General features: G+C 38.9%; 2 protein-coding genes across 7 annotated transcripts in view; one reads left to right on the top strand and one right to left on the bottom strand.

Moving 5' to 3' along the window:
• Positions 1-16,954, bottom strand: part of NSMCE2 (NSE2 (MMS21) homolog, SMC5-SMC6 complex SUMO ligase) — a 213,630-nt gene extending 196,676 nt beyond the window's left edge. The window contains exons 1-2 of one of the 2 annotated variants that reach the window (XM_073230130.1): positions 16,814-16,954; positions 11,142-11,312 (exon numbers count right to left, since the gene is read on the bottom strand). In XM_073230130.1, the coding sequence (XP_073086231.1) occupies positions 11,142-11,298 (157 nt within the window). In that variant the 5' untranslated portion in view covers positions 11,299-11,312; positions 16,814-16,954. The remainder of the gene's footprint in view (positions 1-11,141; positions 11,313-16,813) is intronic. The other variant, XM_073230129.1, reaches the window with a different exon arrangement.
• A 41-nt stretch (positions 16,955-16,995) lies between these two features.
• Positions 16,996-27,160, top strand: part of WASHC5 (WASH complex subunit 5) — a 67,972-nt gene continuing 57,807 nt past the window's right edge. For 3 of the 5 annotated variants that reach the window (XR_012128497.1, XR_012128496.1, XM_073230125.1), the window contains exon 1: positions 16,996-17,158. The gene's annotated coding sequence lies outside the window, so the exon portion shown is untranslated. Of the gene's footprint in view, positions 17,159-23,602; positions 23,712-27,160 lie in introns of all 5 variants that reach the window. The other 2 variants (XM_073230126.1, XM_073230127.1) reach the window with 2 other exon arrangements.

Genomic DNA, 27,160 nt, shown 5'->3' with positions numbered 1-27,160 from the left:
TTGTTATCATGAATGGATGTGGAATTTTGTTGAATGCTTTTTCTGCATTTATGGAGATGATGTAGTTTTTGTCCTTCTTTTTGTTGATGTGGTGGATGATGTTGATGGATTTTTGAATATTGTACCATCCTTGCATACCTGGAATAAATCCTACTTGATCATGATGGATGATCTTTTTGACGTATTTTTTAATTTGATTTGTTAATATTTTGTTGAGTATTTTTGTATGTATGGTCATCAGGGATATTGGTCTGTAATTTTCTTTTTCTGTGGTGTCTTTGCCTGGTTTTGGTATTAGAGTGATTCTGGCCTCATAGAATGAGTTTGGAAGTATACCCTCCTCTTCTACTTTTTGGAAAACTTTAAGGAGGATGGATATTAGGTCTTTACTAAATGTTTGATAAAATTCAGCAGTGAAGCCATCTGGTGCAGGAGTTTTGTTCTTAGGTAGGCGTTTTTTGTTTTTTTGTTTTTAACCAAATCAATTTTGTTGCTGGTAATTAGTCTTTTCAGATTTTCTGTTTCTTCCTGGATCAGTCTTGGAAGGTTGTATTTTTCTAGAAAGTTGTCCATTTCTTCTAGGTTGTCTAGTTTGTTAGCATGTAATTTTTCATAGTGTTCTCTAATAATAGTTTGTATTTCTGTGGTGTCCATAGTGATTTTTCCTTTCTCATTTCTGATTCTGTTTATGTGTGTAGACTCTGTTTTTTTCTTGGTAAGTCTGGCTAGGGGGTTATCTATTTTGTTTATTTTCTCAATGAACAAGCTCCTGTTTTCATTGATTCTTTCTATTGTTTTATTTTTCTTGATTTTACTAATTTCTGCTCTAATCTTTATTATGTCCCTCCTTCTACTGACTGTGAGCCTCATTTGTTCTTCTTTTTCTAGTTTTATTATGAGTTTAGACTGTTCACATAGGATTATTCTTCTTTCCTGAGGTAGGCTTGTATTGCAATATACTTCCCTCTTAGCATGGCCTTTGCTGCATCCCACAGACTTTGCAGTGTTGGATTATTGTTGTCATTTGTCTCCATATATTGCTTGATCACTATTTTAATTTGGTCATTGATCCATTGATTATTTAGGAGCATGTTGTTAAGCCTCCATGTGTTTGTGGGATTTTTTGTTTTCTTTGCATAATTTATTTCTATTTCATACCTTTGTGGTCTAAGGAGCTGGTTGGTACAATTTCAATCATTTTTAATTTACTGAGGCTCTTTTTGTGGCCTAGTATATGATATATTCTTGAAAATGTTCCACGGGCACTTGAGAAGATTGTGTATCCCACTGCTTTTGGGTGGATTGTTCTGTAGATGTCTGTTAAGTCCATCTGTTTTAATGTGTTGTTCAGTGCCTCTGTGTCCTTATTTATCTTCTGTCTGGTTGATCTGTTCTTTGGAGTAAGTGGTGTGTTGCAGTCTCCTAAAATGAATGCATTGCATTCTACTTCCTCCTTTATTTCTGTTAGTATTTGTTTCAAATATATAGGTGCTCCTGTGTTGGGTACACAGGTATTTATAATGGTTATATCCTCTTGTTGGACTGACCCCTTTATCATTATATGTCCTTCTTCATCTCTTGTTACTTTCTTTGTTTTGAAGTCTATTTTGTCTGATACAAGTACTTCAACTCCTGCTTTTTTCTCCCTATTAGTTGCACGAAATATATTTTTCCACCCCTTCACTTTAAGTCTGTATATGCCTTTGGGTTTGAAGGGAATGTCTTGTAGGCAGATACAGATACATCTTGTTTTTTAATCCATTCAGTGACTCTATGTTTTTTGATTGGTGAGTTCAGACAATTTACATTTAGGATGATTGTCAATAGGTATGTACTTGGAATGATGGTTGTAATTAGGGAGAGAGGACAGGAAAGCAGATCTGCTATCTAACTCTGTAAGCCCAGTGTGCAGGTAGAAGCCTCTATGCTTTGCACTTGTACCCAACATAGGCGGGGCTGCCCTTTGGCTGGCCTGGTGCAGTGGCAGAGGCAGCTGATTTTCGAGCTGGTGCCGGCTGGGAGAAAGGCGCAGCAGGCTGTGTATCACAGTGGGGGCCTCGGAACTGGGTAGCCAGCCAAGAGGATGGAGCACCTGAACCTCCTGAAAGGTCCCAACCTTCTCAGCAGAGTGCACCCGGACAATTCTGTCCACCTGTCCTTTCTCCTGAGCAGCAAGCTCTGTGCAGTCTTTGCCCCTTTAGCAGCCCTCTCACTGTTAAGAAGTCTCTCAGACTCTCCACCTTTCTTTTGTCCCAGAGCATCCAGATGTGGATCCCTGTTTTCCACAAATGGCTGGAATCTCAGTCTCTCCAAATATTCTGCCTTTCTTAGTTTTCCAACCCCACTAATCTCCAGGGCACCATGTAATGTAGGTTCGTGCTCCCAGAGCAGATCTCCAGAGCTGGGTGTTCAGCAGCCCTAGGCCTCCACCCACTCCCCACTCTGTTTCTCTTTCTCCTGCCAGTGAGCTGGGGTGGAGGAAGGGCTTGGGTCCTGCTGGATCATGGCTTTGGTACTTTACCCTCTTCCATGAGGTCTGTTCTTTTCTCCAGGTGTATGCAGTCTGGCACAGGCTTCTTTCCTGTTGGTCTTTCCAGGATTAGCTGTATTACCGATATTTTCATATTATATGTGGTTTTGGGAGGAGGTTTCTGTGTTACCTCTCATGCTACCATCTTGAATCCTCTCTGTACTTCTAACATTTTTAGAGCAACTGCCCATTAGGGTGAGTTCCTGAAAACTCTGCTTTCCTTTTTTCTTTTCAAACTCTCCATCTATCCACAAGTGAGTTAGTAAAAATATGTCAGAGTGGAAACCATGGAGTCAGACTACTTCTGCACAAATCTTGACCCTACCACTTACTAATTCTGTGACCTTAGGAAAGTACTTAACTTTGCTCAACCTAAATCTCAGTTTGCTCCTGCACACAATGGGGAAAACAACAGTCCCTATTTCACAGGACTACTGTTAGACCAAATTCAATATCACATGTAAAAACAGCACAGTGCCTAAACACTTTAAAATGTGTAACAAATTCAATGATGATTATCTTTGTCATTATGACCACTATTAATCACCATACCTTAGTACAGTTCAACAAACATCACATTACCTCACTATCCATAATCACTGAAGTCTTTCTGTTCTGTGGCTCCACTGAGTAAGAGGGGGAAAAAAGCAATATATAGAGAAAACTTGAGATGCCTCCAACAAGGTTTTCTCATCTCCTGGACACTTGGGCAATTTAAGTGTATCCTTTTATCCTTTTCTTCCAAGTATTCCTTATAAGTATTTAGCAAGAATTTGATAAAAGCTTTCAATTCTCATGCATATACATTTTCCACAGGATTGCAGAGCATTAACCAAATGACTGAGGTCCACTGACAGACATGCCCCGACACAGAAGCATGAAGAGAGAGGAACAACTCTGAGGTCCATTAATCCTTTAGGGAAAGGCCATTCCTCAAATTTACTTAACTAAAAGGGCTTACAAAAATCCAAAAACATAAAGATGATGCTAATAACAAAAGTTCTGATAAAGTAAGTCAGTACATTCTGCTTAAGGAGAAAAGTACAAAATAAATTCAAATTTCTGAAAAATAAGCTCCAGCTGTCAAAAAAATCTTCTAATGTAACAAACATCATTTTTCCATTGGCTTAAATAAGAAGGTATTCCTAGATTACCAATGAATTTAGAGAAGAATAGGCACAGTGGCAGTAAGAGCATAGTTGCCTAGACACCATGTAATGGAACCTAATTCAGAGAAAGATGACCATTTTAAATAAGCTAGAAAGTTGAATACAGACAACTACCTGTTACACGAATATGTAACCAACAGGACACAAAACACACCACTACCCTCAAGTTTTTGGGAAGAATCCCCTTTACCTCTAATTTAATAACATAATGACAAAAGAATTGCAATGCAAAGTGAGAAAACAATACCTAAGTGATCACGACCACCTATTTTAACAGAGCTCATCCCAGTGATGAAACTGAGAATCCCAAAAGGCCAACAAAAAGTATGCCTAATCTTATAAGGCTAAGAGAAAGAGGGAATATTTCTACTCTTAAGATAGTTCAGGGACTTTCCCCACATGCTCTTCTACACTTCAACTTCTCTGAAACCACTCATTGTTGTCCAACAAGACAGTCAACTCAAACACAAATCAAATGACTAAAATCATTTGAGTTGTAAGTATCAAGTACTGCTTTATGTAATCTGTAAGTATTATCTCATTTAATCCCCACAGTAATGCCTCTTACAAATGAAAAATCTAAGACAAACAAATGTTACAGAACTTGCCCAGGGTCACAAAAACAGTTAAGTGATGGAGCTGGGACAGGAATCCAGGCACTATGCATTCAAAGCCTTCAACCTTACATTACACACTATCCTGCCTATATCACAATGTGGGTATTAAGATACAAACACACAAGTCAAATCCTCTTCATCTAAACTAAATGATTTTAAACTTTTCTTTTCACCCATTGACTTTAAACTTATTTTCTTTTCACCCATTCTCCTGAAATAATTTCTTCATTAGCCACTTGAGGAATCTCCTGCCTCCTTACTATGCTCAGTAATGTCATAACAGTTATCTTTCTAAAACTGCATCTTAGCAGATTCCTTCTCCACTTTAAACCTTCCAATGATAAAGTCATAACTCCCTGGCAGAGCATCATCTTTTAGGCACTCAACGTTCACTTAATGATTGAATAACATGTATGTTTTTCTTTCCAGCCAGGCAGTAAACAACTTGAAGAAACCCTTATTAATTTTTATAGTTTTAGATAACACATTTGATGAATTACTGATTTGGCTGGGCTCAAACCTTAAAGCCTTAAACAGACTTCCAAACTCATCCATATTTGCTCCTCTATTCACATCATAGACCCTTCCAAGCTCTGACACTTAAATGTATTAATTCTTAGTGTTTATGACAGCTATTGAATAAACACTATGCTAAGAGCATTTATTTAATCTCAACAACCTAAAGAAATGGGAATTTTTATCCCGATTTCACAGATAAGGAATTAGATTTTCAAGGAAAGGTACCTACCTTTGAGCAAGTTACAGATCAAAATTTATACCTAAAATAACTATATAAAGGATAATAAACAAAGTTGATAGTAGAAGGAATGAAATAATAAAGATCAGAGCATAAATAAATAAAATAGAGACTAAAAAAATAGAAAAATCCATGAAACTAAGAGCTGGCTCTTTGAAAAGATATTTAAAATAGACAAATCTTTAGTCAGCCTCATAAATTTAAAAGAGGTCTCAAAACCAAACTGAATGAGAAGTTACAATTGACACCATACAAAGGATCATAAGAGACAACAAAGAAAAATTATATGCCAAAAAAACTGGACAACCTAGAAGAAATGGATAAATTCCTAGAAGCATACAATTGTTGAAGGCTAGATCAGGAAAAAATAGAAAATCTGAACAGACTGATTACTAGTAATGAAATTGAATCAGTAATGAAAATACTCCCAATAAACAGAAGTCCAATGCCAGATGGCTTCACAGGTGAATTCTACCAAACATTTAAAGAAAAGTTATTATCTACTATTCTCAAACTATTCTAAAAAATTGAAGAGGAAGGAATGCTTGCAAATTCACTCTATGAGGCCAACATTACTCTGATACCAAAACCAAAGACACTAAAAAAAAAAAAATTAAATTACAGAAGAATCTCCCTGATTAACATAGATGCAGAAATCCTCAACAATGTATTACCAAACTGAAATCAACAATACATTAAAAGGATCATTCACCATGAATATTTCAGGGATGGAAAAATGATGCAGTATCTACAAATCAATCATCAGGATACACCACATTAACAAAATGAAGAATAAAAACCCTATGATCACCTCAACAGACAAAGAAAAAGCATTTGACAAAATTCAACATCCATCCCTGATAAAAATTCTTAACAAAGTGGGCACAGAGGGAACACATCATAACATAATAAAAGCCATATGTGACAAACCCACACTTAACATCATACTTAATAGTGAAAAACTGAAAGCTTTTCCTCTAAGATCAGAAACAAGACAAGATGTCCACTCTCACACTTTTATTCAATGCAGTACTAGAAATCCTACCCACAGCAATCAGGCAAGAAAAAGAAATAAAAGGAATCTAAATTGATATAAATAAGAAGTAAAACTGTCACTATTTGCAGATGATATACTATATACAGAAAACCCTAATTACTCCACCAAAAAACTACTAGAACCAACAAATGAATTTAGTAAAGTTCAAAATCAATACACAAATCATGCAATGTTTTTTGTTATTTTACTATCACACAAAATACAACATACATTAGTAAACAAAATCAATATATAGAAATCTACTGTTTCTATATGCTAATAATGAACTAGCAGAAAGAGAAATTAAGAAAACAATCGCATTTACATCTACATCAAAAAGAGTAAAATACCTAGGAATAAGGTGAAAGGCCTGCACATTGAAAACTACAAGACATTGATAAAAAATTAAAGATGACTCAAATAAATGGAAAGATATGTTCATTGGATTTAACAATTAATATTGTTAAAATGTCCGGAATACCCAAAGCAAGCTAAAGTCAATATAGTAACCATCAAAATACCAACAGCATTTTTCACAGAGCTAGAACAAATAATCTTAAGATTTGTATGAAACCAAAAAAGACCCCAAATAGCCAAAGCAATCTCAACAAAGAACAAAGCTGGAAATACAACTATCCCAGATTTCAAACTATACTACAAAGCTATAGTAATCAAAACAGTATGGTACTAGCACAAAAATAGACTAATAGGTCAATGAGACAGAAAAGAAAGCACAGAAATAAACCCAACTTATACGGTCAATTAATCTGTGACAAAGGAAGCATGAATACACAATAAGGAAAGACAGTCTCTTTAAAAAATAGTATTGGTAAAAGTGGGCAGTTACATGCAAAACAATGAAACAGGACCACTTTTTTATACCATATACAAAAGTAAACTCAAAATGGATTAGACTTAAATGTTTGACCTAAATCATAAAACTCCTGAAAGAAAAGATAGGCAGTAAACTCTTAGACACTGGTCTTAGCAATACTTTTTGGATATGTCTCCTCAAGCAACGACAACAAAAGCAAAAATTAACAATTGGGACTACATGAAACTAAAAAGCTTTGCAAAGTAAAACTATTAACAAAAGAAAAGGGAATCTACTAGATGAGAGAATATATATGCAAATAATGTATCTGATAAGGGGTTAATGGTCAAAATACTTAAGAACTCATACACTCAACACCAAAAACACAATCCAATTAGAAAATGGGCAGAAGTTCTGAATAGGCATTTTTTCAAAGAAGACATACAGATGGCCAAAGACACATGAAAAGATGCTCAACATCACTAATCATCAGGGACTACAAATAAAAACCACAATGAGGTATCACCTCATACCAATCAGAATGGCTAGTATCAAAAATACAAGAAATAACAAGTGTTGGCAAGGATGTGGAGAAAAGGGAACCCTGGTGCATGTTTGTTGGCAGTGTAAATTGGTGATTTGTAATTACCAATATGAAATATGTAGGCAAGTCTCTTCTTGCTTTTCTACCCTTTTTAAAAATTAACTTATTTTTAATTGAAGTATAGTTGATATACAATATTAAATAAGTTTCAGGTGTAGAGCATAGTGATTTGACATTTATATATATTACCAAATGATAACCAGGATAAGTGTAGTTAGCATTGGTCACTATACAAAGTTAATGTAGACCCATTGTGGAAAGCAGTGTGGAAAAAAGAAAATAGAATACCATGGAATAGAATAATTCCATGCTGAGTATTTATCCAAAGAACATGAAAACACTAATTTGAAAAGATAAATGTTTATCACAGCATTAACTACAAAAACCAAGATATAAAAGCAACCTAAGTATCTGTTGCTAGATGAATGGATAAAGAAGGTGTGGCATATATACTATGGAATATTACTCAGCCATGAAGAAGAATGAAATCCTGCCATTTGTAACAACATGGATAGACCTAAGGGTATTATTCTAAGTGAAATAAGACAGAGAAAGATAAACATCACATGATTTTGGTTATATTGGAATCTAAAAACAAAACAAAATAGAACAGAAACAGATTCATAAACAGAGAAAAAACCGGTGGTTTCTTGGGAAGAAAGGGGTACACAGAATGGGTGAAATAGTGAAAGGGTATTAAGAAAGGGGTACACAGAATGGATGAAATAGTGGAAGGGTATTGTTTTGCATGTAACTGTTTTGCATATAGCTGAAAAACCAGTTATAGAATAAATAAGTCATAGGGATGTAAAGTACACCATAGGGAGTGTAGTTGAAAATATTAACTTTGTATGGTGACCAATGCTAACTACACTTATCCTGGTTATCATTTGGTAATGTATATAAATGTCAAATCACTATGCTGTACACCTGAAATTTATTTAATATTGTATATCAACTATACTTCAATTAAAAAGTTAGTTTTTAAAAAGGGTAGAAAAGCAAGAAGGGACCTGCCTATAGATTTCAGATGGTTTTTAATTTACCTATACTCCAAAAAGAAAAAGGCATTAAGAAAAAAAGAAACAGGATACAAATTATTTAATTACTTAATTACAAATCACTATGTAAAAATACAAGTTTAAAATAGAAATAAACTGAAATGTTAACATTGTTTAAAAAAAAAACAAAACTGCTCTCCTAACAAGCTCTTGCTGAATTACTCCAGTGGTGGTCATCCTAAACATTCTCTCTGTAGGGAATTTCCCATGTCATCTAACTCCTGCTCATAAGTACTCAAATTCAACTTCATAACCAGAAGTTTCTGAGACTCTTTCATGAGGTACATGTGGTCAAAATTTAACAACTGTAAAAGATTCAACAGGGTAATTGCAACAGAGACTGCCTGGCCTACAGAGCTGAAAATACTTGCTATCTGATCCCTCAGAGAAAACATTTGCCAACTGCTGCTTTAGAGCATGAACCTTTCAAAAACGGATGCTTCCATTTCTTTTGAAATCACACAGAGTATGTTATATCTTGCACCATATACTTATTTTTAAAAATAAAACAAAAGGAAAACAAGGAACTTTGTAGCAAAACCACTCAGAAGCCTTCAAAGCAAATCCTGATACAGTCTTCCAGGAGGTTTATGTTCCAGCTCATCTCTCTTATGATTTAAGATTTTATTATGACTTTTGTTCAGGGCTACCTACCAAAGCCAAATACCCAAAAGTAGGCTACAAACCAGGCTGCACAGGGTTAAGATCTTTAGAAGCCACCCACTAAAGATTTTTGGTGACTTCTGCTGCTGGCCATGAAAGAATAACTGGTATAGAACTGGCCCTCCTACCATAAACAACTAGAAAGCTGGACAAAATATATGAAACAGCACTTTCAGAAAGTGGGACAATAGGCAGAGTAGAACTGTGAGTCCTGCAAAATGGGAAACAACTACAGTAAGCCCTGCAATCGCACAGCACCGAAGTCTTGAAGGACCCAGGAGATGTACTGATGTTCAGAGAGGCTGAGGCAACAGGGGTTTCCATGACAGAGCGCTGAGAGAGAGTTATGCAGAAAAAGTGCTCTAGGAATCTGCACAGAGATCCCTTTGCCTCTGATGCTAAATCCTAAACTGCTGAGGAACAACTCCTGTGAGCTGTAATGTGAATAATTCCTGGAATTCCTGCAGGACTGGAAGACATTCAAATTCCATCCAGCAGAGTAGAGCTATCTAACTGAATATTCTGGGCAACCAAGAGACTCCAGAAAGGCCAAGCTTTGTGACAAGGTTAAATTAGCCCTAAAGTAATGCTACACTACACCCACCCTAACAAAGTTTAACAACAGGCCTGGAAAGGATCAGCCTAATCCACATGTACTTAGATGCCTGCCAAAACAAAGGTCAAAACTCTTCAAAGGAAGACAACAAAATCCAAACATTCAACAACAACAATAACCATGTGAAGAAGCAGCAACAGAGGTTATATAATCAGCAGACAAGGATATTAAAACAACTATTATAAATATGCTTCATATACTCAAGAATATAGAAAACAGGAACATACTGAAGAGAGAAATAGAAGACAGAAGTAAGATTCCATTCAATTCTTTTTTATATGTTCTATAGCTGAAAAACCAGTATCTGAAATTTAAAATTCACTGGATAGAATTAACAACAGATTAGCCACTACAGTAGATAAGACCAATGAACTTGAAGACACAGCAACAGACACTTTTAAACCAAAGCTAGAGAGAAAAAAGACTGGAAGAAAAATCAACTGAACCCCGGTGATTTATAGGAGAAAATCAAGCAGTCTAACATACATGTAACTGAAGTCCCAGTAAGACAGGGGAGAGGATGAACAGAAAAAGTACTTGAAGAAATAAAAGCAGAAGTTTTTCCAAATTTGATCAAAACTATAAGCCCAGAAATCCATAAAGCTTAAAGAACACCAAACATAATTAAAACAAAAAAAACCCCACACCAACACATCACAATCAAATTGCAAATAAAACAGTGATATTAAAAACAACACAAAAATATTATAATGTTCTCCTGTCTCCATATATAATATAAAGTAAAAACAACTCTAATCAGAAGAAATAAAGCAACATCTTTCAAGATCTTTTGACTGAAAAATTTTAATAGACTTCACCAAAGCTGAACTTTCTGCTTTTGTAGGTCTTCTTCTGCTGGTACCCCTAATGTAAACTGTGTCTATTGAGTAATCAAGCATGAACAAAGTACAGTTAAATTACTGTAAAATAACTTGATCATAATGTATTTACATACCTCATAGTTCATAGTGTCACATATTTTATATTTATGCTGCTTGAGGCCAGGAACCTTCATATTTTAGCCTATAAATTTCTAGTGCAATTTCTAGTGGCACATAACTGTAGGAACACTCATGAATGAGTCAATTTCATTTCATTCTCAGTGCATCGCTATGTGGCACTTAGAACAAGATGGGAAAACAGATGCCCAGAGGGATTAAACAACTGTCTCAAGGACACTCCTAAGGGAAGCAGTATCTCACATCCCCAGAGTAATGCCTCCACACAAGGTCACCTCAAAGTAGACACAAAAGAATGTTTTTTTTATTACTTACTTTGAGTTTCGACTAGATCCAAAGCAACACTAGAGGCTGTGTCCATTCCGGAGCTGATACAGGATTGGAAGTTTTTCAACGAGGAGAGAGCAGATTCTATACCACTGAAGGATATAAAACCAGTTGAACATGAATTTGAACTGGAACGCCCTGGCATCTTGAAATTATTACCTAAGTTTTCAAACACAATGAAATAAGATTTATGAGTCCAAGTTAATAACTACATAAGAAAATAAACTGCAGTAAATATCCCTATGAATGTATCCAATATCCCACAAATGACACACTATTATCTACAATCTATACCCCTTGAAGGGGCACTGAAGCATTTGTGCCTCATCTGGGCCAGCAAACAGATGCACTCACAACATGGGAAAGGTAACTGTCTTCATTATTCAAGAGAGGCAGAATACTCTCTTCTAAAATAGTCCTTAGTTCTCTGAATAATTCAACAACAGCACTGGTCTTAAAAAGGTGAAACATAAATGGGTTAGAAAAAGAGGTGATTCATTTTTCTAAAAAATGAAAATAGCCATAATAAAATGGTTTAACAAGGTGAAAACTTCAAAAACCTGTAATTTTTAACTTATCTGACATATATGCATATTGAATGCTGAAAACTAAATATATATATATATATATGAATATGTATGTATGTATGTGTGTGTGTGTGCGTGTGTGTGTGTGTGTGTGCGTGTGTGCACGTGTGTCCCTGATAGTCCTCTGGGTTCTGACAGATTTAAACACTTGGGGAGATCCCAGATTCTGTTTTCAGTAAAAGCAGAATTTCCCTATAAGTTCTTATCTTCTGGTAGCTTATCCACTATAACAGTTTCAGTTATTACCTTCATATTAAACACTCCCTAATCTGTATCTTCAACTACCAAATCTTTAAGCTTTGGACCACTTAGTAAAGCTCCCTGCAAAGAGACACCTTTGCTTAATTCAGAAGCTACCTGAAATTCAATCCACTGACACCAATCAGAAAAGTGGGGAGAAATCACACAGGCTTAGAGGGATGGGAAGGCGGTTCTTCAGTCTGTACAAATTAGCAGAAAGAGGTACTTTCTTAGAATCATACAGACAGTGCTTGAATTCAGGCCCTGCCACTTAACTCTTGAGTAACCATGGGCTTTAGCCTCTGAGAACTCAGGTTTATCATCTTTTAAGATGGAAGGGGCATCTCACTGTGGACCAGCACACACTGCACAATTAAGTAGCATTGGGACCTGCCTCCTGCCCTTACTTTCCCCTGTGGAGAACTGTCCAGGACCTCTGGCATTTCTATCCTCTCCAAGCTACCACCTTAATCTCACACCCAGACTACTACAGTAGTTTCTCAATTGTTGATTCTTTTTAATTAGATTCACTTCACTGATTCAATGGACAGGGACGGACACCTTACTGTATCAGTCATTAGACTCACTAAAAAAGACACAGGGTTCTCAGAGAAGATGCCTAAGATGCTGATTTCTATTTTTGACAGACAGGTTAATCTACTACAGACAAACAGCCACAACTCATCAATTCAAATCATTCATTAACAAATAGTCAGTAAATATATTTTGGAGCATAGGGTAGACAGTCTTAATACAGGGTAAAAAATTGGTCCAGTTGGGCCTAGGGCAGTCAAATGGGATTTTCAGCTTTATCTATTTTTTAAATTTATATTAAAAATCAAGACCTGAAGCAAATATGGCAAAATGTTACAGATGTTAAAATCCAGATGACGGGACAAAGGTTCTCAGTATGATATTAGGGGGACTTTTTGTGGTATTAAAATTTCACACCAAGAGAGAAAATATGACTATGAATATGAATGAAAAACCAATGATGATTTTTGAACATTTGCAGTTTGGTGAAATAGAGTATTCATTTACAAACTCACTCTGCCATACCAAATAAGTTGAGACAGTTACACAATATGTTACAAACATATGCAGTAAGATGGAAAGATATAAATTCATAAAAATCAGGATCAAAAAACAGATTAAAGGGAAAATCAAGTACCTGAGAAAATTAGAATGCAATCATGCAAGGGTAAGAATTCTTTAGGATTCTACACAGCTATGAGTTTCCTGATTAAAAAGTGAGTTATAGGATTCTCGTTCTCCGTACAGATGAACTCAGGAAAAATAAATCTTTCCATGGCAATCAAGGTTGCATGGGTCATCATACATGAAATAATAAGAGTCATAAAAGATATCCTCAATAATGGCTTTACAATGGATGCACTAATAAGCTTCCTAGGACTGTTTCTTAAGTTATTCCTCCGGGTAAGCTAAGAACAAGATGCTTGTGGCAGATACTAGCTCTGTGCCCATCAAACTCATTTACCCTTCAACCATATAAGCCATTTCCAAGCTCAGTCCATTAAAACCACACACTTTGTCAATAATATTTCCCATTTGATAGCTGGAAACAAGCAGCACAGTGACCTCAGAAACTGTAAGTGAAGATGGAGGATCACTAGGATACTATATCACTGCTTGGTGCAACACTGCCCACCAATCAGGCTCCACACATGAAAGATATAAAAACTTAAATTGTGCAAAGCCAAAAATAAAAGCAAGGCCATTTAGATTTGGGGCTTACTTGTTATGGCACCAACTGTTAGTCATAAAACAGTCCTGCAAGGATCAAATGATATGGTTCAAGTATTCAGTTTTCTAGTCAGTCTTGATTTGGGTGTTACTCTAAATTGTCTAGAACAGTGCTGTCCAATAGAACTTTCTGCCATGACAAAAATGTTCTATATCTTCACTTTCCAATATAGTGGACACTAGGCACACATGACTATCGATTACCAGAAATGTGGTTAGCATGACTGAGGAACTGAATTTTAAGTATTATTTAATCAACTTAACTTGAAATAACCACACGTGGCTAGTAGCTATTACCCTGGACAGCACAGTTCTGGAGAAATAATTGTCAAAGTATACTATTTCTATGAACTAGGAGGAAAGCAAGAGGTGGGCAAGCCATAGTATAAACAGGGCATATCTCACTGGAATATCAATTTTACTTAATGGTAATATGAAACATGCTTACACTAAAATAAATGCTAGCTACATGATAGAGTAAAACATGGAGGCAATATAAAGTAGGGATTAAGCTTGCAGCCTCTGGAGCCAGATTTCCTGAGTTCACAGCCTGACGTTGTCACTTGAATAACTGAATGGCTTTAATCAAGTTATTTAATCTCTTAATGCTTCACTTTTCCCTTCTGTAAAATAGGAATGATCTAGTGTGTACCTCAAGGATTACTGTGACAATTGAATGCGTTAACAAGTATAATAAAGCACGTAAGTCTTTAAAAGTGGAAATGAACATTACCGTCAACTTCATCATTATAATGCTGTGAGCAACAATACAGAGCAGTGTTAAGAAAGTGGACACTGGACATAGATGCCTGGAAATTCTGTCCTGCCCATGCCTTTTAAGGCTGTATGGCCTTGGTTAAGTTGTTTAACTTCTCTATCTTCAGTTTGCTCCTTTGTAAAAAAGGAAATAATCATACTTACCTCACAGCATTACTAAGGACTTTCTGAGGAATGTGTATTTTTATGAACATCCTAATGTTCCTTAGGGCCAAACAAGTATGGAGAACATTGAGATCATTGAGTCCTCCCCAAAATATGTATGTTGAAGCCGTAACCCCAATGTATTTGGATAATATTTGGAAAGGTGGCTTTTAGGTTCAGATTATGTTATGCATGAGCTTGGGGCCCTCCTGATGAGATTAATGTCATTATTAGAAGAGGAAGAAACAACATGGCTTGCTTGCTCTCTACCACGTAAGGACACAGTGAGAAAGGGGCCTTCTGCAAGTCACAAGGGCCCAGATACAAATGTGCCAGCACCCTCATCTCAGACTTCCAGTCTTCAAAAATGCAAGAAATAAATTCCCGTTTTTTAAGCCACCAATCTATGGTATTTTTTTTTATAGCAGCTCAAACTGCCAAGGCACAGTGTATGTAAGAATTAATCCAATCCAGTAAAATGCAAAGTGTATACCACATGGTAGCTATCCTTATTATCTGAATGCAAAATTCACATTACTCCAATGAAACTTTCCACTTGCAGAGATCTGGAGAAAATTTCCTTCTGTAATTCTGGAGTTTTTCAAGGGAAAAGATTCGGCCTGAGAAGTTAAGAGAATGGATGGAGAGGAAAGATGAAGTAGACCCACTTTTCCCTATTTCTCCCACTAAGTATAGCAAAGTACATAATTCATAGGACAACCCCCTCCCCCAGCAAAGAATTACCTGGCCTCAAATGTCAATAGTGCAGTGGTTGAGAAATCCCGGTTTAAATCAACCTCCTCTTGGAGCCCTCCCCAAGTAACAACAATCTTTTTGTTCCCTGTACCTACGGTCTCCAATAATAAAACAAGGTTATGTATTTGCCAAGTTTTTCCCCAGCATGTTATTGTGCCTCCCCTTACAGGCCTTGTCTTGAGCCACTCAGGCTGCTGTAATAAAATACCACAGATTGGGTGCCTTATAAATGGACATTTATTTCTCACAATTCTGGAGGCTGGGAAGTCCAAGATCAAGGAGCCTGCATGGTCACGTTCTGGTGAAAGCCCTCCTCCTGGTCATAGCCCATGCCTTCTTACTCTTTGTTTTCACAAGGTAGAAAGGGAAGGGAGTTCTCTGGAGCCTCTTTTATAATGGCACTAACCCCATTCATGAGGGCTCCATCCTCCTGGCCTAAGCACCTCCAAAAGGCCCCATCTCCTAAAACCCAGAAACTGGAGCCAGGATTTCAATGTAGCAGATGTGGGGTTGGGAAGGGACACAAACATTCAGGCCGTAGCAGGTCTGTAAGATTTTTCTGTAAGCAAGACCAATTACCAGCTAATGTAAAAACACTTCTCTACTGTTGCCTCTTCTCATCTTCCTGTACAACACAGTAGTAGACACACAACAATTTATAGACCCTAGGCTGACCACCTTAAGTCTACAGGGGCCTATCCAAGTTCAGCCAGAGCTGTGTCTTCTTTTTCAAAACACAGCTTTCTTTGCGAAGACTTCTCTTACCCGCACAAGCAACCGCTCATTCCTTGCCTCCTGCTACCACTATGCCTATCACAATCACATGCACACTTCTATTATAAGACTCAGTAAAGCTCATCAGAAGTATTTGCTCTTATGTCTGCCACTCCACCCTGGGAGCCACAAGAACTAGAACTCTGACATAGTCTCCAGTATATAAAACCGCTCCTTACACTAAATAGGTATCAGTAAACATATGGCCAGTTAAAACTGTAATGGCAACCACCCTTCCGGCTCCCCGTGCCCATAAACTGGTGCCCGGGAACTTCATTCTCATCGCTAATCCTCACAACCACTTACAGACGAGAAAAGGAAATTGAGGCTCAGAGTGTTTACTCAAACGCGCTGCCCAAGGCCCTGATTTCAAAGCTCAAGCCAGATTGGTCCGCACGAAGAATTCGTGATCTTTTCCCCACACACTTGGGCTGAAGGATGGAGAGATGACGTCCCGGAGAGGTAGGTCAACTGCCCCAGCCTCACTGCTAAAGGTGAAAAGAACCAGGACCAAAGCCCAGGTCCAGAGAGCCCAGCTCAGGGCAGCTGCGGAGCGCGCGAGAGGGAGGCGACACCTCCCGCCACCCCCCGTTTCGCCACCCCCCGCTTCTGTCTTACCTGGCTGCCCGACCTAGATCCGTCTGACTGCACCCCGACTTCCCACACCAGACCCCAACTCCTTCCTTAACTCCTTTCCCTTGCAGCTGAAACTCCGAGCGCGCGCTCATGCGTCATCACCTGTCGCCGCCAAATGGTCACATGATGCCCCGCCCAGCTCTCCGCCCCTTTGGTCATGTGACGGCCAGGGGCCCCTCCGGGGCGGAAGCCGGGTCCGAGCGGCAGAAGATCCGGGGCTGGGGAAAAAAGGGGACCCTTGCGAAGACTGAAGGGTGAGAACGGGGCGCCCACTCTGCGCGTGATCGCCGGCCCTGCGCGTGCACCCTGGCGTGGCCCGGGTGACAGGTGAGTCGCAGCGGGATGCACGCGCCGCCTTCCTTATACGCCCTCCCGGGGCTGGGCCGCGCTGGCCGAGGGGGCGTCTCCTGTAAGGAGTTGGGTCTGGATGGCGGCGCCCACGGTTCAGGATTGAGGCGCCTACTTGGGCTGGGGCTGCAGTCCTGGCTCTTCATCGCTACTTGGCAGTGATCTTCCACAACGCTCTGGCGCTTTAGGAAGTGATGCACAGCTGTTTGACCCGCATCTGGTCTTCCAAGTTTCCGGAAGAATGCTGTGTGGACATCGTTATTCCATTTATTCGTGAAAACTGACTGATTGGTTTTACCCGGGTTTGAATTCGAGTTCTGCTGTGGGCAGTGAGTTTGGGCAAGTCATTGCCACTTTCTGCACCGAAATTCCCTCCATGGTCGTGCCAAAGACCTTTGCAGTTCGGATACAGTTCCGAGCGTCCTGACTTGTCTATAGTTGCACAGGAAGGAAAAAAAAAAAAGGCAGAGCCTGTAATGGAGCCAAGTCTAATTCTGCGGAGCTCCTCCAACATAGGCTATGGTGGGGGCGGTGGGAGGCGGTTGGGGAAGAGAGGGAGAGGTTTTGCCATCTCTGCCCACAACTAGAAACACCTTTTAGCTTTGCTTCTCCTGTCTTTTCCGGAATTCATGAATCAGACTAGAGTGATCAGTCGCATTTCAGAACTTCTCAGGAAAAAGTATGCTGGTCACTTTTATCTTGATCAACGCCATTATGTTTTGTTCCTGATAATAGATTAGTGGAGACCAGTGCTGCCTCTTTTATGGAGCTGAGGTTTTATGAGAGGATAAAAATAGATTTATCTTCTTTTGTCCTCTTAGTAGGGTAAATAGTAGCTCGTCCCAGGACAATTTAATAGCCTTCAGAATTCAGTTCTGTACTTACTGGGTAATTGCTATGATGCTGTGCTTCATTCTTGAAATCATGTTATCTTTTGTCTAGGGTTACTTTCCAAACAAACCATAGTTTCTTACCAAATTTTCAAAAATAAAGTTACTACCACTTTTCTGGGTACTTTGTGAAAAAAAGTGGGGCAATCGAGTGGGATCTCTGGTTTCATTTCACAGCCTATATTGAGAAAACTGGCCTTTACGAATTTTCTTCATCCCCTATCATTTAGAGAACCACTAAATGGAAGATTTAATGTAGCTTCTTCCACAATGTTTGTTTGTACATTCTAGAATGACTTTTTAAAGCTCAACTAAATCTTACTACTTTTTTTCCCCCATTGGTACTGAACTTATTTTACTTTTATTTATTTATTTATTTGTTTGTTTGTTTTAATCACACTGCTACCCTTTTTTTTTTTTGGCAAATAAAATATATATCTTAAATGTGTACAACTTATATAGAGATATACATATGAATTATATATATACTTACACAAATATTGTGAAATAATGACCACAGATAATTAATACATCCTTTAGCACAGCTGGTACTATTTTCCTTTATCCCTATGATTTTTTTTTCCCTTTCTTTTTCCCCACCCTTGTCCCTCCCTTCCCACCCATCCTCCCCAGTCCCTATCCCTTTGGTAACTATTAGTCCATTCTTGGGTTCTGTGATTCTGCTGTTGTTTTGTCCCTTTGGTTTTCCTTTGTTCTTATACTCCACATATGACTGAGATCATGTGGTACTTGTCTTTCTCCGCTTGGCTTATTTCACTGAGCATAATACCCTCTACCTCCATCCATGTTGTTGCAAATGGTAGGATCTGTTTTTTTCTTATGGCTGAGTAATATTCCATTGTGTATAAATACCACATCTTCTTTATCCATTCGTCTACTGATGGACATTTAGGTTGCTTCCATATCTTGGCTATTGTAAATAGTGCAGCAATAAACATAGGGGTGCATCTGTCTTTTTTAAACTGGAGTGCTGCATTCTTAGGGTAAATTCCTAGAAGTGGAATTCCTGGGTCAAATGGTAAGTCTATTTTGAGCATTTTGAGGCACCTCCATACTGCTTTCCACAATGGTTGAACTAATATACATTTCCACCAGCAGTGTAGGAGGGTTCCCCTTTCTCCACAACCTTGCCAACATTTGTTGTTGATTGTCTTTTCGATGATGGCGATCCTTACTGGTGTGAGGCGCTATCTCATTGTGGTTTTAATTTGCATTTCTCTGATGACAAGCGATGTAGAGCATCTTTTCATGTCTGTTGGCCATCTGAATTTCTTCTTTAGAGAACTGTCCTTTCAGGTCCTTTACCCATTTTTTAATTGTATCATTTGCTTTTTGTTTGTTGAGGTGTGTGAGCTCTTTATATATTTTGGATGTCAGCCCTTTATCAGATCTGTCATTTATGAATATATTTTCCCATACTGTAGGATACCTTTTTGTTCTATTGATGGTGTCCTTTGCTGTACAGAAGCTTTTTAGCTTGATATAGGCCCACTTGTTCATTTTTGCTTTTGTTTCCCTTGCCCGGGGACATATGTTCATGAAGAAGTCACTCATGTTTATGTCCATGAGATTTTTGCCTATGCTTTTCTCTAAGAGTTTTATGGTTTCATGACTTACATTCAGGTCTTTGATCCATTTCGAATTTACTTTTGTGTATGGGGTTAAAGAGTGATCCAGCTTCATTCTCTTACATGTAGCTGTCCAGTTTTGCCGACCATCTGTTGAAGAGACTGTCATTTCCCCATTGTATGTCCATGGCTCCTTAATCGCATATTAATTGACCATATATGTTTGGGTTAATGTCTTGAGTCTCTATTCTGTTTCACTGGTCTGTGGCTCTGTTCTTGTGCCAATACCAAATTGTCTTGATTACAGTGGCTTTGTAGTAGAGCTTGAAGTTGGAGAGTGAGATCCCTCCCACTCTATTCTTCCTTCTCAGGATTGCTTTGGCTATTCGGGGTCTTTGGTGGTTCCATATGAATTTTTGAACTATTTGTTCCAGTTCAATGAAGAATGCTGTTGGTAATTTGATAGGGATTGCATCAAATCTGTATATTGCTTTGGGCAGGATGGCCATTTTGACGATATTAATTCTTCCTAGCCAGGAGCATGGGATGAGTTTCCATTTGTTAGTGTCCTCTTTAGTTTCTCTTAAGAGTGTCTTACAGTTTTCTGAGTATAGGTCTTTCACTTCCTTGCTTAAGTTTATTCCTAGGTATTTTATTCTTTTTGATGCTATTGTGAATGGAACTGTTTTCCTGATTTCTCTTTCTATTAGTTTATTGTTGGTGTATAGGAAACCCACATAGTTCTGTGTGTTAATTTTGTATCCTGCAACTTTGCTTAATTCCGATATCAGTTCTAGTAGTTTTGGAGTGGAGTCTTTAGGGTTTTTTATGTATAATATCACGTCATCTGCAAATAGTGACAGTTTGACTTCTTCTTTACCAATCTGGATTCCATGTCTTTGTTTTGTCTAATTGCTATGGCTAGGACATCCAGTACTATGTTGAATAACAGTGGGGAGAGTGGGCATCCCTATCTTGTTCCCAATCTCAAAGGAAAAGCTTTCAGCCTCTCGCTGTTCAGTATGATGTTGGCTGTGGGTTTATCATATATGGCCTTTATTATGTTGAGGTACTTGCCCTCTATGCCCATTTTGTTGAGTTTTTGTCATGAATGAATGTTGAATTTTGTCGAATGCTTTTTCAGCATCTATAGAGATGATCATGTGGTTTTTGTCCTTCTTTTTGTTCATGTGGTGGATGATGTTGATGGATTTTCGAATGTTGTACCATCCTTGCATCCCTGGGATGAATCCCACTTGGTCATGGTGTATGATTCTTTTGATGTATTTTTGAATTCGGTTTGCTAATATTTTGTTGAGTATTTTTGCATCTACATTCATTAGGGATATTGGTCTGTAGTTTTCTTTTTTGGTGGAGTCTTTTCCTGGTTTTGGTATTAGGGTGATGTTGGCTTCATAGAATGAGTTTGGGAGTATTCCCTCCTCTTCTATTTTTTGGAAAACTTTAAGGAGAATGGGTATTATGTCTTCTCTGTGTGTCTGATGAAATTCTGAAGTAAATCCATCTGGCCCGGGGGTTTTGTTCTTGGGTAGTTTTTTGATTACTGCTTCAATTTCGTTGCTGGTAATTGGTCTGTTTAGATTTTCTGTCTCTTTCTAGGTCAGTCTTGGAAGGTTGTATTTTTCCAGGAAGTTGTCCATTTCTCCTAGGTTTTTCAGCTTGTTAGCATATAGGTTTTCATACTATTCTCTAATAATTCTTTGTATTTGTGTGAGGTCCATCGTGATTTTTTCCTTTCTCATTTCTGATTCTGTTGATTTGTGTTGACTCTGTTTTACTCTTGATAAGTCTGGCTAGAGGCTTATCTATTTTGTTTATTTTCTTGAAGAACCAGCTCTTGGTTTTATTGATTTTTTCTGTTGTTTTATTCTTCTCAATTTTATTTATTTCTTCTCTGATCTTTATTATGTCCCTTCGTCTGCTGACCTTAGGCCTCATTTGTTCTTCTTTTTCCAATTTCGATAATTGTGACATTAGACTATTCATTTGGGATTGTTCCTCCTTCTTCAAGTGTGCCTGGATTGTTCTTGCCTCTTAAGACTGCTTTTGCTGCATCCCTCAGATGTTGGGGCTTTGTGTTGTTGTTGTCATTTGTTTCCATATATTGCTGGATCTCCATTTTAATTTGGTCATTGATCCATTGATTATTTAGGAGCATGTTGTTAAGCCTCCATGTGTTTGTGGGCCTTTTTGCTTTCTTTGTACAATTTATTTCTAGTTTTATACCTTTGTGGTCTGAAAAGTTGATTGGTAGGATTTCAGTCTTTTGGAATTTACTGAGGCTCTTTTTGTGAGCTAGTATGTGGTCTATTCTGGAGAATGTTCCATGTGCACTTGAGAAGAATGTATATCCTGTTGCTTTTGGGTGTAGAGTTCTATAGATGCCTATTAGGTCCATCTGTTCTAGTGTGTTGTTCAGTGCCTCTGTGTCCTTACTTATTTTCTGTCTGGTGGATCTGTCCTTTTGAGTGAGTGGTGTGTTGAAGTCTCCCAAAATGAATGCATTGCATTCTATTTCCTCCTGTAATTCTGTTAGTATTTGTGTCACATATATTGGTGCTCCTGTATTGGATGCATATATGTTTATAATGGTTATATCCTCTTGTTGGACTGAGCCCTTTATCATTATGTAGTATCCTTCTTTATCTCTTGTTACTTTCTTTGTTTTGAAGTCTATTTTGTCTGATACTAGTATTGCAACACCTGCTTTTTTCTCCCTACTGTTTGCATGAAATATCTTTTTCCATCCCTTGACTTTTAATTTGTGCATGTCTTTGGGTTTGAGGTGAGTCTCTTGTAAGCAGCATATAGATGGGTCTTGCTTTTTTATCCATTCTTTTACTCTGTATCTTTTGATTGGTGCATTCAGTCCATTTACATTTAAGGTGATTATTGAAAGATATGTACTGATTGCCACTGCAGGCTTTAGGTTAATGGTTACCAAAGGTTCAAGGTTAGCTTCTTTACTACCTTACTGTCTAACTTAACTCACTTATTAAGCTATTATAAATGCAGCCTGATGATTATTTCTCTCTCTTTTTATTCCTCCTCCTCCATTCTTCATATGTTGGGTGTTCTGTTCTGTGCTCTTTTTAGGAGTGCTTCCATCTAGAGCAGTCCCTCTAAAATACCCTGTAGAGATTGTTTGTGGGAGGCAAATTCCCTCAACTTTTGCTTGTCTGGGAATTGTTTAATCCCTTCTTCATATTTAAATGATAATCATGCTGGATACAGTATCCTTGGTTCAAGGCCCTTCTGTTTCATTGCATTAAATATATCATGCCATTCTCTTCTGGTCTGTAAGGTTTCTGTTGAGAAGTCTGATGATAACCTGATGGGTTTTCCTTTGTAGGTGTCCTTTTTTTTCTCTCTGGCTGCCTTTGATACTCTGTCCTTGTCCTTAATCTTTGTCATTTTAATTATTATGTGACTTGGTGTTTTCCTCCTTGGGTCCTTTCTGTTGGAAGTTCTGTGTACTTCCATAGTCTGAGCAACTGTTTCCTTCCCCAGTTTGGGGAAGTTCTCAGCAATTATTTCTTCAAAGACACTTTCTATCCCTTTTTCTCTCTCTTCTTCCTCTGCTACCCCTATAATGCAGATATTGTTCCTTTTGGATTGGTCACACAGTTCTCTTAATATTGTTTCATTCCTGGAGATCCTTTTATCTCTCTCTGTATCAGCTTCTATGAGTTCCTGTTCTCTGGTTTCTGTTCCATCAATGGCCTCTTGCATCTTATCCATTCTGCTTATAAATCCTTCCAGAGTTTGTTTCACTTCTGTAATCTCCCTCTGGACGTCTGTAATCTCCCTCTGGACTTCATCCCTTAGCTCTTGCATATTTCTCTGCAGCTCTGTCAGCATGTTTATGATTTTTATTTTGAATTCTTTTTCAGGGAGACTGGTTAGGTCTATCTCTTTTTCAGGTGGTGTCTCTGTGATCTTTGTCTGCCTCAAATTCTGCCTTTTCATGGCGATAGGGATAATTTGTGGAGCTGGCACGAGTGACGGCTGGGAGAACGTCCCTTCTTATTGGTTTGTGGCCTTCCTCTCCTGGGAGAACAGCGACCTCTAGTGGCTTGTGCTGGGCAGCTGTGCGCAGACTGGGCCTCTGATTCTTGCCCGGCCGCTATGTAGTTTAGCTCCGCAATTGCTGTGGGCATGGCCTGCCTCGGGCTGCTGCTCCAATATGGCGGAGCTGTGTCGGAGGGGAAACGGCCGGGAGGCTGTTTATCTCCGTGAGGGGCCTCCGAGCCGCCCTGCTGCACAGGGGGTTAGGGTGTGCAGAGTTCCCCCGGATTTCCAGCTGCTGGGCTAAGTGTCCCCGGACGCTCCCATCCAGTTGTGGGGTCCCTGTCCCTTTAAGACTTTCAAAAAGCACTCACTTTTCTTTGTTCCCAGGGCGCTGGCTGCAGGGACCTGCTCACAGGTCTTACTGTCCTGTTTCCCTAGATTCCAGCACCCCATGCACGCACTGTGTCTGCGCTTGGGTGCGGATGGCTAGGGCTGGGTGTTTAGCAGTCCTGGGCTCCCTCTCCCTCACCGCTCTGACTCCTCTCCTTCCGCTGGGAGCTGGGGTGAGGGGCGCTCGGGTCCCAGCGGTCCAGGGCTTGTATCTTACCCCCTTTGTGAGGCGCTGGGTTCTCGCAGGTGTGGATGTAGCCTGGCTGTTGTCCTGTGTCTTCTGGTCTCTCTTTTAGGGAGAGTTGTATTTGTTGTATTTTCAAAAATATATGTGGTTTTGGGAGGAGATTTCCACTGCTCTGCTCACACTGCCATCTTGGCTCCGCCTCAGTCTTAATACTTTTTATAAAGCCACCTACCTCTGAGATTACTGCATCATAATTAGGCATCTTTAATAATCATTCTTAGATTCTGTTCTTTAGGGCCAGTTTTTCAGCCAACAAAAGGGTATTTACCAAATACTCTAACCAAATATTTTGAACGTTGTCTACAATGTTAATTCTTGAATAACAATTTAAGGATTAAAATAAGAGATGGACACACAAAAGTCTTGACTTAGTATCTCAGGCCTAGGCTAACCTGACCATGTGCATGCAACACTCAGTGTATCTGCCCTTCTTTTTGGGGGGAAAGGAGACAGGTAATGTTGTTTTGCTATAAGCTGTTTTCTCCATGGACCCATTGTCTGTGCTATATTGATATCCAAAATCTGCTGGCAGTTACACCTGTTAATCATAGCTTGTCCTCCTCTCACTTGAGTCTAGAGTTTCATCCTGCTGAGACCTGGATTAGTTTGATGGTCTTTGGAGGACCTCAGTAGGTGATTTTCCTTTTGCCCATATTCCATTACTTTCCTCCTTTTCTTATCTCACTTTCCAAGCCAGACCATTTCAGTGCAAAAATTATATGAAATTCAGCCTATTAGAAAGAAGTGTAGCTTAGCATCACAGAGAAAACTGAAAGGACTTGTTAATAATTTATGCCATAATGTGTGTTATAGGATACCCTCATGAGAGAGAGTTCTAGACAGCTACAGCAGCTTCTCAGCAATCCTTGCTGTTGGAGCCCACCCCCACCACCTCCTCTGATCTGTGCTTCTACCCCTTGCTCTCTCTGCACCAGCCACTGCAGCCACTTTGCCATTATTCCTTAACTGCACCTAGTACATTCCTGCCCTGGGGCCTTTGCCCTCACTTGTAACCCCTGCCTAGACGCCCTTCTCCCAGATAGTTATCTATTGTAAAATAACACATTTTCCCCAAACCAGTAAATATTTGTTGTCTTATAGTTTCCTGTAATCAGGAATCAGCATTGTGGCTTAGCTGTGTGCCTTTGGCTCAAGGGCTCTTGGGAGTCAAGCTGTGGTCCAGGTCAAGCTGTCATTTTATCTGAAGGCTCAGCTGGGGTTGGGGGATCCATTCTCAAGCTCACTCAAGTGGCTGTTGGTAGTCCTCTCCCTCCTTTGTCACATGGATCCCTACACAGGGCTCTCTCACAGTATGACAGCTAGCTTCCCCCAGGGCAAACAAAGAGAGGGTGTCCACGCCAGAGGTCACAGTCCTCTTGCAGTCAAATACTGGAAATGTTTTCTTTCACATCTGCCTTGTTCTCTTTAGAAATGAGACAGGAAGTCACACTCCAGGGCAGGGGCCTACACAGGGCATGAATAAGGAAGTGGAGGTCATCGGGGACGGGCCTGGAAGCTGCTAACCACACTGATACCCCTGCTGCTTGCTCCCTCACTTCCTTCTGATCCCTGCTCAAATATACCATCAGAGAGGCTTTCACAAACTCCCCCATGTAGAATAACACACTCTCTGTCCCTTTATCATGCTATTTCTTCACAGCAGTTACCACAGCCTGTTATGTGATTATTTTTTACCTCTTTCCCATTCCCAGTAGTATGTAGGCTTCATAAGAGCAGGAGCTTAGTTTTGTTCACTGCAATGTTCTTGGGTCCATGCCTGGCCCATAGTAGGCACTAGTGACATATTTGTTGAATAAATGAATTTGTATCGTTAAGGACACTTTCACTGGCAAGTAGTCCAAAACCCAATTAACAGCAGACAAGCCATAAAAACAGTTCACTTAACAAGGATTACAGTGGTAAGTGAGTGCCACAGTTAATCAGTAAATCAGTAACATTAACAGGAATTTAGATTCTTGCTATCCTTCCACACCACAATCTTCAGGGTCTTGGCCTTTTTACTCTTAGACTTGTCACCTCAAGGTCTCAAATATAGCTTCAGGTATCAAATATTCACTGGACCACATTCAAAGGCAAAAGGAAGGGCAATAGCCAGAGCAGAGACAGGACTTTTCTCTTCATGTGCCTCTCTCTTTGTAGCAGGAAGAAAATACTATTTCTTAGAAAGTCTCCAACAGACTTCTTATATCTCATTATTCAAAACTGAGTCTCACATCTAATCTAGCTTCAAGTGAGGTGAGAAAGTAGAATCCAATTGTTTTGTCCTCTAGAGTAAGAAAGGAGGGCAGGAATTATAATTGAGGAGCTACCAGATGCAGCCACAGCTTCCCAGTAAGTTATTTATAAATATTGAATCAATGATAGACTTCCAAAAAGGAAAAAAAATAAGAACCTTTCAGAGGTTCCAGGTAATAGATAAGTATACTAGGCAACTCATCATGTGAGTGAACTTGAAAATATGTGACAAGCATTGAGGTTTTTGCTACGGCTGCAAAGGAAGCCATCCTGTCAGAAATCTTTCCTCATTCTGCTTTTATGTGTAATGCAGTCCTCATTGTTTCCTCATTCATTATTTGAGTCCCTGCAGCTAGAACACATATGAAAGTAAAAAGTTGGCATTGTCAAAACTTTAAATGAGTGACCACTGTAAGACAGTCTTCATTCAGGTAGTGTCTTTTAGGTTGAATTCTTATTTTTGTTGGTGAATCTTCTTAATTGTTAATATCATGTCGATAGAGCACCATACCAATGCAAAGTGAAGATGCAAATGTTGGGAAGTATACAGGCCTTCATGAAACTGAAAAAATAACTC

The sequence above is a fragment of the Manis javanica genome, chromosome 2 (assembly GCF_040802235.1).
Source record: "Manis javanica isolate MJ-LG chromosome 2, MJ_LKY, whole genome shotgun sequence".
NCBI lineage: Eukaryota > Metazoa > Chordata > Mammalia > Pholidota > Manidae > Manis > Manis javanica.
The sequence above is the reverse complement of the archived record's forward strand: the minus strand, read 5'-3'. Positions and strand labels throughout refer to the sequence as shown.